Raw genomic sequence first — 12,836 nt, forward strand, 5'->3', positions numbered from 1 at the left:
TTTCTGTGAGACACAAAACATCTGCAGGACGCAGTTCATGAAAGCTCCCGTCAGCTGAACCCATCTGCTCACACTGGTTTGGCTTTGTACTTGTCAGAAGTCATCCACACATTTACACTTTCTGATGTTGTTTTCTCCAGATTAGACATGGTGACTCTTTTGTCAACTGTTGATATGAAGTGTTGACAAATGGCGTCATACTCATGTTTATTCCACATGCGTGAGTCACACTCATGAGCAGGGACGTCTCTCTTTTTAGAGTACGCCTGCATCATTTCCATCACGTTCGTTGATGTGATCTCTGGTGGAGTTTTCAACAAAGACCGTGGTGGTGAAAAGGGTTCAAGAGTTTAACATTAATTATGGGAAAATGTGTAATTCAGGGCCTCACTTCCACTGCACTGACCACCACATGGTGGCAGTACCTGATTGTGGTCAAACCAGAGTACAGAAATATAGAGAAAAAGAAATACGAGTGAAATATATTCATTATTGTAATCAACCTCAATGTACTAATTTATGAGATCATTGTTGGCTCAGGACAATACGGGAATAATATAGTCTGTGGAAGTTGATAATAAAAATACAAATGTGTGCAATAAAAGTGTACTCGTGTGAGTACAGAGCAGTGATTCGTTTGGGGAATCGATCAGGCGACACGGCTCATGTCCATGGATCCGCCCAGAGTACCAACGAAAGGGGACAAAAATATGCATTTTAGAGACTGTGAATGACGTGTTTCCCAGTGGTGAAGTATGAGAAGTGGTTAATGCCCGAGAAACGGCATCTACCTCAGAAAGCGAGAAAACAGATCGGCGTGGAGAGTTAGCACCGCCTTCAGAAAGAAAACTGGCTGCGACATTGTGGGAAGCTTGCATTAATGCATCAATAACCAATCCACTGATTAAATGCCTTTTACCTGCATCCCCTTTTCAACGCAGGATTCTATGCCGCTGCCTCTGTCTGTGCGGCACTAACCACCCGTCATACACCGGGAGCAGCGTGGTTGGCACAACAGGCTCAGCGGTCGGTCTGCTCACTCTCGCGCCGCTTCACTGCACCTCCTTCCCGCGGCACGCACCGCACCGACCACCCGCACCGCACCGCACCGCACCGCACCGCACCGCCCGCCCGGCCCGGCCCGGCCCACTCAACAAGCCCCGGGGAAATGAGCTCGTCCTCCGCCGCTCACAGCGCACTGACGTGAGCGCGTCGCGGCTCGATCCAACGGACAGGCACACGCGCGCACAGGCTCGCTCGCGCGTGCACAGGAGACACCGCACCGGACTGCTGTTCACAGAGCCCCCCCCCCCCCTCATACAGCTCGGTGTCGGACGGTCCCAACAACCGGCAGCCAGAACCATGGCGGAGAGAAGTGGCCGGTTGAGCTTCCCCGGGAGCGGAGCCCTCAACAGACCGGTGCCCATGAACCTGTTCGCCACATGGGAGATAGACGGATCCTCCCCGAACTGCATCCCGAGGTAAGGCGGCACCGCGCCGTCCGCGGTGGGCTCTCCGGTGCGCCGCGCGGGCTGTCATCGTGCGTCCCGTCAAGTGGGGCGCCCGCTGCGGGGAGGGAGGCCCCTGCGGCGCGGGCCCCCATCCAGACATCTGCATGTAGATCGGGTACAACGCGGGTTCGGACGGTGTTCTGCCGACACGAACCGATCGCGGGCAAACGCCTCCAGCTGCGTTAAACCCGCATGTGTGTGCGCGAAAGCGCCGAACGCTCCTCATCCTCCACTCAGCTGTGCGGCACCGCGGAGGCCGTTTGTCTCCCCGTGACACGGAGACCCGGAGGCCGCGTTCATGCCGCCAAGTTGTGAATCTACTGCCCAGCGCCGATTTAGTGTAATTGGACGCGTGTGACGTTCATTACTTTTGAGGAAACGGTGCTGAACTTTGAGTCCACTTGGCGGCTGGTTGTGAGACTTTGCCACATGGCCTCCATCGGGGGGACGTTTGTTCACGTGTGACCTCCGATGTTGTTGGGATTTACACGGTGGGGCTTTAACTAAACGTAGAGGCCTCTTTTGATTAAGTATTCAAAATGTGTCACCGCATCACAAAATACTGCACATGTTCCCTCAGATCAAGTGTTTTAAAGTTCTATGAAAAAGAGAGAAACGGCCGATTATCATATTTGAGAGGCTGATATATTTTAGCTCACTGCGCTTTCCTTAATTCCAGAGTGGATTCATAATAAATACACGTTTTATCCTCAGGACGCAGTTAAAGCACCGTGATGTAATTACAGAAATACGTTTGATGGAGCTTGTGATCTAAACTCCATTTGACTAATACCTGCTTTGAGACTTTGGTCAGCAGAGAAAATGAACGAGAGTCGGGGGCGTTCTGTTTTTGCTCTTGTTTTATTGTGTAAGTGATGCCTGTCTCTCATTAGCCTCTGTCTATCCTCTTAAGTTAATACCTTCAGTCTGCGTGACATCGCAGGGCTTTTAGCTGAAATAAGACCACCCAGACGAGAAGGTTTTCTGCGACTGAGAACCGTGGCGGGTTCAATCCCACCGTGACCCCGCCTGTCCGTCCCCGAGGGGGACGACGCGTGTTCGAGGTCCACTTCTGTGTGATGCGTGGCACACGGCCGATGCTGCTCTCTGTTGACCGCCGTCTGTCAGAGGTCAGAGAGGAGGAACTCTGCTCGGTAATCAGCCGTCAACTCGAGCTTCTCAAAGCGGATACGCTGTTTGTACAATTCTATTCTATTCTATTGCCTTAAATGGTGGCCGTAGCGTTTCTGACCTCCAGCAGTGCGACACGGTACTTTTTAAATTTCCTCGGGAGGGTCCATTTCTTATTTCTAATTTACCGAAATATGTATTTTTTCAAAATAAGAATGAATGTACAGAGATAAAAGGGAGTTTCATTCCACGTGTTTGTTGGACCTCAGGGGGACACACAATGTGTTTTGGAGTAACATCGAACGTAATGTATTTCTCTGTTTACAGGAAAAGCTCCAGGGGGCCTTTTTTAATAATAAATGGTTAAAACATAAAACCAGGCTTAAGGGGAGGAAACACAAAGGAGCCTCTTTTTCAAGTTAGTCACGAACGTTTTGCACAACCGGTCTTCTCACACATTTCCTTTTGCTTCCTTTTGTCCATCAGCAGCCGAGGGCTGTTGGGCAGCGAGGCCCGCCGGAGTGCTGCCTCGGCACTGAGCTCGCGTTTCCCCGGTCACGTGCCGCTCCTCGCCGAGATGCTCAGTAGTCACCTGTCACCGGCGAGGGAGGGGCCATAATCACCTGTCTCAGAGGGCGGTTGAATGATAACTACCTGCGGCCTGTAAATCCAGATGTCTGATCTGGAACAACTGGCCGCTGGAAGGCAGATGCTGTTTGCGTTTGCTTTTTTATTGGAGAGTTTATGAGGATGCCGCTGCTGCACATATTGTGTAGGTCAGCACATGGGGGACATGGAGGACACGCGGCGTCCTTGTTCAACTCCTCGGCAGCCGGCCTTGGTGTGTGTGTGTGTGTGTGTGTGTGTGTGTGTGTGTGTGTGTGTGTGTGTGTGTCTGTGTGTGAGACTCACGCCGATGTGAAAATCCGCGCTCATGTTCCTTCGCGTCTCCTTGAGAGCCACTTGAATGAGCACCGAGAGCGGCTCCTGAATGTGTTTCACTAATCGCCCCCCTTATTTCTAAAGATGGCGATGTCTCCTAAGGGCCACTCCAGCCTGCGCTGGAAAATCAACCGCGCTGGCGACGTGGACGCCTCGGCTTCTCTGCCCTAAAGCGAGCCGAAGGGCGAGGAGCCGGCTCCACGGGCGTGGGAGATGGGGGCGGCGGCGGCGATCTGCCAGACAGAGGCCGGATTGAGCGGGCCCTCGACTGGCAGCTGGGGCCCAGTAGGCCGTCGTGTTCGGGGGGCCTGTTGGAGGCGAGAGTGCTGAGGGACACCCGCTCTTTTGTCCCCTGGCTGCATGAGACGCTCGCACTGCGGGAATTTAGAGTAGGATGAATGAGAGGCCGTTAAAGCGTCCCATTGTCTCCTGTTGTTCTTGTTGTCCTGCACTCGGGGACCATTCGGTGACAACGTTTGGGCGCTTGAGCGAGACCTCGCGTTGCTTTACGCTCGAGGGCTCTAAAAGACGTCTGTGAGAGAAAGAGTCTACTTCATACTTGATTTATTAAGTAAATATATACAACTATAAGTTCATGGTCTCAATCATTAGTTTTGAGTCGTCTTCAATACAACATATTGTTCATCTGGTCCCAGTTAGAGTAAAGAGGGTGTATAGCAGAGCACGTGATTGACAGGTTGCTAACACGACGCTGTGCACGTGTCTCTCTTTAACCCTCACAGAGTCTTTTCGGTTGGTCTGGTTGTACTCCGCTCACGCCTCTTGGTCACGGCCAATATGGGAACGGCCTCCACGTCAGTCTGCATTTAGCGTGCGAGGGGAAACGATAAGGATCCTAAAGTCATTACACTACGCTGCTTGAGGAATTGTCAGGGAATCCGCAATGAATAAATGTTTCTATAAATTGTTGCGTGAAACCTTCCAATAAAGGGTGAACATATTTCACAGCATAAGCGACGCGTTCGAGCCGCTGGAAGGGGCAGAAAGAAGGTCAAGAGGTCAGCAAGTTTCTAGGATTCATCCTCTGTGGAACATCAATCTATTCACAACCATGAATGTTGGTAAAATACTTTGTGCCAATGCAGTTTTTACCCCCAAAAAATGTAAATGCCAACTTCATGGTGAGAGAAGTGACTAGGGTTCCTCCTCCGGGGACAAGGAACGTCTCCTGCACTGGTCCGTGTCTGTGGGAAGTGCTCTGTGAACGGTCGCAGGGCGTTATGTAAAGAAAGACCAAACGCACATATCCTCCATCTTGCTGATGCAGCACATCCTGGAGGACAGATGGAGCAGGACGAGAAAGGGCAGTCGCCTCCTCTCTCTCACACACACACACACACACACACACAGAGTCGAGACGCTTTTTGACTCTGTATGCCGATCAATTTAGCCTCCAGCTGACTTTCCTCATGCCTCGGCGCTCTGTGCCACGCCTGACTGCCTTTAATATACTGCCATTATTTCCCCACAGACAACATTTGATTTTAAAGAACCGGCTTTGATAATATCTGTTCTGCTCTTTGTTTTGATCCACTGCCTCTATGTGAACATAGTTTGGGAATATGGAAACGCTTCAGTGTGAGAGTGTATCTGTTCACAAAGACCTGAAACGCAGAACCGACCTCAGGGTCCGTTAACACGGAGTTCAGTTTACTGGAGCCATCGGCGAGTCCTGCAGCAGTCTGATGGATATAAAACCAATGATGTCATTTAGACGTAAGCGCCAGATTAATGCAAATAGCCCCGTTTAACCTGGAGCTGTGGTGTGGATCTACTTGGAAATGAACAGTTACTAGGAAACAGCACAGCAACATCGAAAATGAAGTAAATATTGTTTTTGGTGAATAAAGGCCGTTCGAGGCGGTTAGTACCTCTGGGCTCAGCAGCTAAAACTGTATTCCTGTTAAATATTATACGTGGAGCTGACGCTGTCCCAATTAAATCCATGCTGATTGGAAAATGGGACAAATGCCGCTTGAGATCCGCAGTCACACATTCATTCTTCACCTGGCCGTCCGCTCGCTCTGTGGAGGCTCTGATGCAGCAGAGAGGGTCTTTTCTTCACCTCAGGGTGACAGGACACCATTTAGTCTGCTCCAACACGGGATAAGAACACGGGACATGTGAGATATCAGACACTGAGGCTTGGTTCCTCCTTGTAAACGCCCCAGTACGCAATGCTGTTTTTAATCTTTAATATATAAACCCAACGATCCTGATCGGGCTTGATTTACCTCCTTGGTTCATTCACATGAATCTTTCTTACCTCAACGTGCTGCATAAGTAGGTCAGAGGTCTGATACGGAAGACACTGTTATTCACTGAGTCGATGGTTTCAATCATTAGTTTATAGTCGTCTTCAGTACAACATATTGTTCATCTGGTAAATGGTCCCAGTTAGTAATATATCCTTTACTTTACTCCACGTCTCATCTGTACCAACCGCCAAGTCAAACTCCTTGTGTGTCTGACGTATATTTTGGTAATAAATGTTCCTGATATCGTTCTTGTGACTCGACACTTTAATTATTTATTTATTTATCTCCGGATATATTGATTTGCTCCTTCACTCCCATTGACTATTCCAGGCCGTGTAAATGTAGTGGAGGTTGACGGACACGGTCGTGTTGCCGCCGTGGGGGGTTGATTTGTGTGGCCAAACATCGACTTCCAGGGAAGATCCGTGCGGAACATCCGTCCCTCGATAGGGACAAAAATCCCTGTCACGGCGTTTAGAAAAATTCGCTCTTTTCCGTGTTTTCAATGTCGCAACAGCGTTAATTGTTGTGACCTCTAGCTGCAGTTTGGCGAGGTCATTTTCATAAATGTTGGTTAGTAATTATTAGTGTTGTTTATGTGTCACCAGCTGTTGTGGTGTTTTACCCTCTTAAAGAGGGTTTGTTGTGGGTCATAAAGTTACAACCGTGACTCAACCTCACACGTAAGACAAGAAGCTCCGGCCGCGTGTAAAAATAAAACCTGCCGCCTGCCGAAGAGCGACGCCGGTTGTTGTGGCGTAAGACCGGTATGATGGACGGAAATCTTTACCTTCCGTTTGAGCCAGGATACCGGCCAACCCTTACCTTGTTTCCATAGCAACAGTGTCTGTGTTGCTTTGAAATTTTGCAGAAGAAAAATGTGTATTTGGCGTTAATGGTTGATTAAAAAAGCTTTTGCTGGAGTGCGTTGTCACAGATTTGATTCATCCACCTAATGCCTTCCGGGTCACTCTCGCTTCGTTTAGTGTGATCCCCTGTGAATACACCTCCTTTCTCCCGGTTCGCAGGCTTTGCCTCTCGTAGACGGCGGCGTGAAAAGAGACTCGCTGGTTCACTTGGTTCCCTCGCTGAGGCTTAGAGGACCGATTCTGCATTCAGAGCACGCAGGAGAAATCTAGGTCAGCATCCTTTTCACAAAACTTGTGGCCGTGAGGAGCGTTTGGAAGGTTTTCACATATTGTCGCAATTAGGGCCGCTGCTGCGTCCTGACAGTTGGACACGGGGGGGATCCAGGGTCGGCATCTGTGCCTCTGGACGTCAGTGGAAAGGAGCCTTCATTAGCGCTGCTGTAGTGAGCTGCCTGTAAACACGAGCTGAGATGCTGAGCAAGCGGACCAGCTAATCCGCTGCAAGTCAGACGTCAGCGCGGCGTTTTCATGGCAAAAGGTGACTCTCTTTCGGTCAAGTGTGTTCAGTGCTGAGAGGGGTGTTTGGTGTCCGATCTGCCTGTAAAATGTCTCTTTAATCCGTATTTGTTTTAGCAGACAGCGGATACTAAGAGCTTTGTCTGCAGCTTAGAGGACAGAGATGTGTTACCGCGTGATGTGCGACCCCGCGGAACAGTTGTGGACGATGTTGGAAAAGCGGTTTCTGCAGATTCTGCTATTAAAGCTCTGTTGTGATTCCAAGAATGCCGCTTGACAAAGCAAATCTTGTTTTTTTTAAAAGTGTTCTCACAGAAGGTCTTCAGGCAAAGGCCTTGCAGATTTCAAAATAATCATGGGTGTGTTAAGACTAGAGCTGCAACTGTTATTGATTAATCTGCCAATTCTCTTCTGGAAAATGTCTGACAATATGGAAAAATCTCCACCGGGTTTCTCTTTAAATGTCTTGCAAACAAACCCGATATTCAGTTTCATGTGACATAAACCAGACAAAAGCAGCAGATCTGCTTTTTGCAGGCGGAAGACTTCCCTGAAAACAAATAGCACTTTCTGTTATTCCCGCATGAGAAATGACTTATTATATTAAGTCATTTCTCAAAATAATTGTTTAATAATTATTATTTTTGCGTTGATTGACCAGTTGAGAAGTCGACTATTGTTGCAGCAGTACTGAATTACGTGCTAAAACTTTCCTTAAATGTACTCTCAGAATATCTTCAGGGTTAGGGTGTGTAAATGTATGATATGTAGATTTAAGACGGCAAATAACACTCAACCTGCGTTCAGAAAATGTTCAAAAACCAGTGATGAAACCACAACTTCACAGAGTTTTCCAAATGTTTTTTATGCGTGGGATGAGCTGCACGTCAGGCTTCACTGCTGAACGGGAGGAAAGTCCTGCATCTGCGTCAAATAGAGGATGCTTTTATACTGAAGCAGCCATGTTGGGCAATGTAGTGAAGATTCATTCACATCATGCACCTTCTGTTTTTTGTCAGAAGCACCTGTATCCCCGAATTTGAATAGTTCCAGTTCGTGTGAACACAAATCAGCTGAATCCTTTTGTATTTACTTGGTGTGTGTGTGTGTGTGTGTGTGTGTGTGTGTGTGTGTGTGTGTGTGTGTGTGTGTGTGTGTGTGTGTGTGTGTGTGTGTGTGTGTGTGTGTGTGTGTGTGTGTGTGTGTGTGTGTGTGTGTGTGTGTGTGTGTGTGTTGGTGTGTGTGTGGAGCAGCAGCGTGTCATCATGAGTGCAGAGGTGTGCTGCAGTTCTTTGCATACAAAGCTCTCATTGTCCCCCACACACCACACATATGAGGGCACGGATCCTTTTTGATTTCTTTGGTGCGTAACCTGCTAAAACAACTCCTGGCTGGCTGCTCGATGTGCCTTTGCTCTGCCGGCTGATTCGACCGCAGAGCGCAGACCTCGCCGCCACGCATGATACGCACCTCGTCTTTCTCTTATGACGTTCACGTCTCCTTTCTCAACCACAGGCACAAACGCGTCTCCCATGGAGATGAATCAATTCGGGATCCATTTTGGCTTCAAACTGTTTCTAGGTCACTGTTCCTCTCAGCTGATGGAGGAGATGTAATTCACATCTCCCCGTGCTGCATCCTTAATGGGTTGCATTCATTATACATAATGAAAGACCATTTCTTTTTCTGGTTTGATGAATGTAGCTCTACGTCGGCGTCTTCTACCTTCACCCCCAACCCCTTCAAATAGCAGCGCCAAGGATATCTGGAAGAGTTTTCATTATTAAACTCTCTCTTTGTGGATGGGCGTTCAACATTGAACAGTTTGCCGTTCATGTTGCAGAGAACAGGAACCGCTCATCTGTGTGGGAAGTTAAAGATGGAATATGGATCCAGACGTAAGGCCATCTACGCCAACGAAAGGCTGAAACGCCTTGATCAACAATCAACAAACGTATGTATCCAATGTTCTGAACCAAAAGGTTCCGAGCTCATCCTCTTGTTCATCTTTTTCTTTTCCACATATTGAGTTCCAAATGTGTTGTTGTGGCCAGCAGACGGATCCTGAAAGCTTTGTAGACCTTTTTCAGGTTTCTACACAACATCTACTTCAGCTGTCTGAGTCCCACAGTTAGACCTTGCTATTAAATGGCAAATAAACTGCACTAGTACAGCACTTTTCTATTTTTCCGACCGTCCTCCTTCACCCGTTCATACAATGAAGGCAGAGGCCATGTGAGGTGCCAGCTGTCCATCAGTGACATTCAGACACCGCAGACACAACCCACAAGAGAAATTTTGACACATGTGCGCCACAAAGTACAGAGACAGGAAGTAGTGGGAATGTGATAGAAATTATGTTTTTCTGGAGAGTTGATGAACTTCAACCCTGGAAAATAGAACAATACCAATAAGTTGGTGGCGTCGTATCAAGTTGGCAGGTGTTGTGTGTTTGTTGACGTCTTCTGTATCGTAGAACAAAACCTGAATTATGTGAGTTTGTGTTCAGGAAGAACACTAGGAAACCACAAGTGCAAAAATGCTGACTCACCTTCAGGTTTTAGGACTAATTTGTGCAACACTGTCAGTGGTTTTGCAGATATTTTCATTTTAATATACATAAATAAAGATTTGGGTATAATTAGCTTTGACCCGATGATGATGAGCAAAGAAAAGTTACACAAAACATCAGGATTCACCTGTTAAATGTCTGTCCCAAATGTCCTGGCACTCCACCCAAGAGTCGTCTCATCTGGACCGACGTGTTTGGCCGACTCTCCGTAGAGACGATCAACAAGTATAGATGTTATATCATAAAACAACAACAGTGAATGTTACATTGCAGTTGTTCATCAGAATCCATTTATTCAATTTAAAATAAAAGCCTTCATTTAAAGCAGCCTGCCAACTCCTCCGTCTGCAGGAGGCTGTCGGGTTCATCTGATCAGCTTGAGGAAGTCTGGAAACGTAGAGCTGAAGGTCTGTTTGCTCGAGTTCACCTTCAATAACTCTTATCTGCCTCCATTGCTTTGGATTTCATTCAGCAGCGCTGGTGTCTGCAGGCAATAAAGGCGATAAACCACCGTCTGCAGCATCAACTCCAGCTGACACAGACTGGGAGACAGTGAGGAACACAAATACTCAATGCTGATGTTTAGATTCAGCTGCTGGTCCCTTGGGAAACTAATGAATGTCTTGTATCGTTCAATCACACCAGGCTGCTGTATATCATTTCATCTCTAATCAATTTAGCGGCTCGTCGCCACCTTTCTCATATACTTTGATACAGTAAGACTTGTTTTTGCAACCGGAGGAGTCGCCCCCTGCTGGTCAGTGGGGAAGAAGATCATTTTAATCCGCATTGGCTTCACTCGGCAAAACCAGAGGTTTCTGCTTGGTTGCATCACTATTTTTCTACAAAAGCCCGGATCAGAAAAAACAATCTCTGGCTCCAGAGAGAGAGAGAGAGAGAACACGCTAAGCAAAGATGGAAATCAGAATGTTGTTGTTAGCATTTAGCTCTTAGCAGCTTTGTTGCAATTTGTTTAGCTAAAGAAAACATGTTGTTTTGTCTTCCACGTGAAATATCTGTTATTATAAATAAAAAATAGTTATTTTATGATCACTGTCTTGTCAGCAGCTCTGACCTCCTGTGAGTTCCAGTCTGCATCGAAGGTCGATACAAGTTCTATTTGATCTTTCGATCCGTCCCTCTTTATTGGTTCTGTCCAACTAAAAGTAATGTAACTTCAGTGAGGCAATCGAGTTTGTGCTTTTGTCTTTGTAATATCTGACATGGTTTGACATCTTGAGTCTCTTTGAAGACTAAAAGCCTCTTTGATTCTTTGCAAAAAATAAGATCAAACGTCCTTTTTCCCAGAGCCAACACTGTTGTGGATGATGCCATGTAAAGGTTGTGCTTAATTTGTTACCCCAAAAACATTGTAAAGAGCCCTGAACCTGCCACTGTCCTCCAAAAGTGCCAATTTGTTTGGAAAAGAGCCCACTCATTTCCTTTTTGCTGGCAGCATTTCTATCCGGGTACCGTGGCAACACGACGCAGTTCTATCACATAGATCACATCTCTGTGTGATGTGGAGGCCGAACGCAGACTGAACCCCAGACGCGTCTCTGTGGCCTAATGGCTCCCTTATTAATAAAAGATAACCAGTCAATTGAGCCGATGAAGCGTCGTTAGGGACGATTCGGGAGTCCAGGAGCTGTAGCCCCCCCCCCCCCCCCCCCCCCCTCTGTAACTCGCCCTGCCACCAGCTCTCCACCTGCTTCATCTTTTTCGTGCGGTTTTCCATCCGGCTTTATGTCACATCTTGTTGCAAAAACAAAAAATTTAACTACAAGCTGTTCGGTGGCTAAACATCCTTAAATTAACCTGCAATCAAACCTCATTTTTCTAATGGAAACAATTGGTAAAAGTCTTTACATTTACCTGCTAATCAATGAATTAGTTTTCTCTGCCTGGTTGTTTCGCTGTCATTTAGTTTTTGTCCAAAAAACAGGTTTGATTTTTGTCATCTTACTTTAGTTGTTTTCTTGTACACTCTTGCAACATGCACACCCCAGGGGTGTTATCCTTTTGAAGCTTGCACAATTTATTCTTGTGCTCGTTATTATCCTGCTGAGCCAATTAAAAATGTAAATTATGTGTCTCACACACGCACGCACGCACGCACACACACACGCGCGCACACGTGCAGGTTGTTTGCACCAAACCCAAGTTAAAGGAAGAGAATATTAATAGATGCATGTACGCAAATCCAGACCGACAAATTTAGTACATTTTCATTTATTTTTATTCTCTCCTTTTCCCATTCTTTTAATTTTGATGAATGAACACATAGAACAGACTAAACAGGAGTTAAACTGTTTATTTCAGCATGCATCCACCGCGATGTTAAATGCTTCTCTGCCTACTCCATCTTTCATGCGCGTTGGCTTCCTCCCTTGCAGCTTTCCTCCCTTAATGCCAATTAAGAAGTAACATCATTACCTCTGTGTGCAGCAAAGGTAAAACGTTGAAGGATCTTTTTCTGTCTGCTTGTTTGTCACCTAACAAGTAATGGCATTCCTGTGTTTTTCACCGTGGAGGAAAAGCCTTCGGCTGTGTTTCCCCCCCCCACCTGCTCTCAGGGAAAAGGCCTGTTGTTGTGAATTCGGGGGGAGCGGCGTGAAGGGGAGAAGGCGGAGCTGCGTCTATCTGCCGGTGGCCTTGTGGGCCCTCGGAGCTTAATGATCTACTCACACAGATTCAACGCGCAAATATGAGCGTGATTTATAGGAAGCTCAGGACACGGTTTAGACTTTGCCTCCCAGTGTTTTTCTATTCAGAAGCAACAGAGTTAATGTGTGTGTCTTTTTCCCGCTGTACTCTAGTTTGGGACTTGTCTTATGACCTCCATCCTCCTTAATTGTTCTTTTACTATAAATGAAGGATTACCCATCTTGCAGTGGCCCCCACCTCCCCGTTTGTTTGGATGACCCCTCAAAAGTGTTTTTAATGCTGAATATTTGACATTCTGAAGATACGAGGTCCGACCTGTCGCAGCATGTGGAAGCAAGCACTGAAATAT

The 12,836-nt window shown here is 47.1% G+C and overlaps 1 protein-coding gene across 6 annotated transcripts in view; it reads left to right on the forward strand.

Annotated features, from left to right (window-relative positions):
* The first annotated feature begins 1,000 nt into the window (after positions 1 to 1,000).
* Positions 1,001 to 12,836, forward strand: part of pacs2 (phosphofurin acidic cluster sorting protein 2) — a 38,481-nt gene continuing 26,645 nt past the window's right edge. For 4 of the 6 annotated variants that reach the window (XM_078089776.1, XM_078089777.1, XM_078089778.1 and 1 more), the window contains exon 1: positions 1,002 to 1,481. In XM_078089776.1, coding sequence (XP_077945902.1) covers positions 1,363 to 1,481 — 119 coding nt within the window. In that variant the 5' untranslated portion in view covers positions 1,002 to 1,362. Of the gene's footprint in view, positions 1,482 to 7,074; positions 7,271 to 9,091; positions 9,203 to 12,836 lie in introns of those variants that run through there. The other 2 variants (XM_078089780.1, XM_040199096.2) reach the window with 2 other exon arrangements.

Source organism: Gasterosteus aculeatus, chromosome 15 (genome assembly GCF_964276395.1).
Source record: "Gasterosteus aculeatus chromosome 15, fGasAcu3.hap1.1, whole genome shotgun sequence".
Classification (NCBI taxonomy): Eukaryota; Metazoa; Chordata; class Actinopteri; order Perciformes; family Gasterosteidae; genus Gasterosteus; species Gasterosteus aculeatus.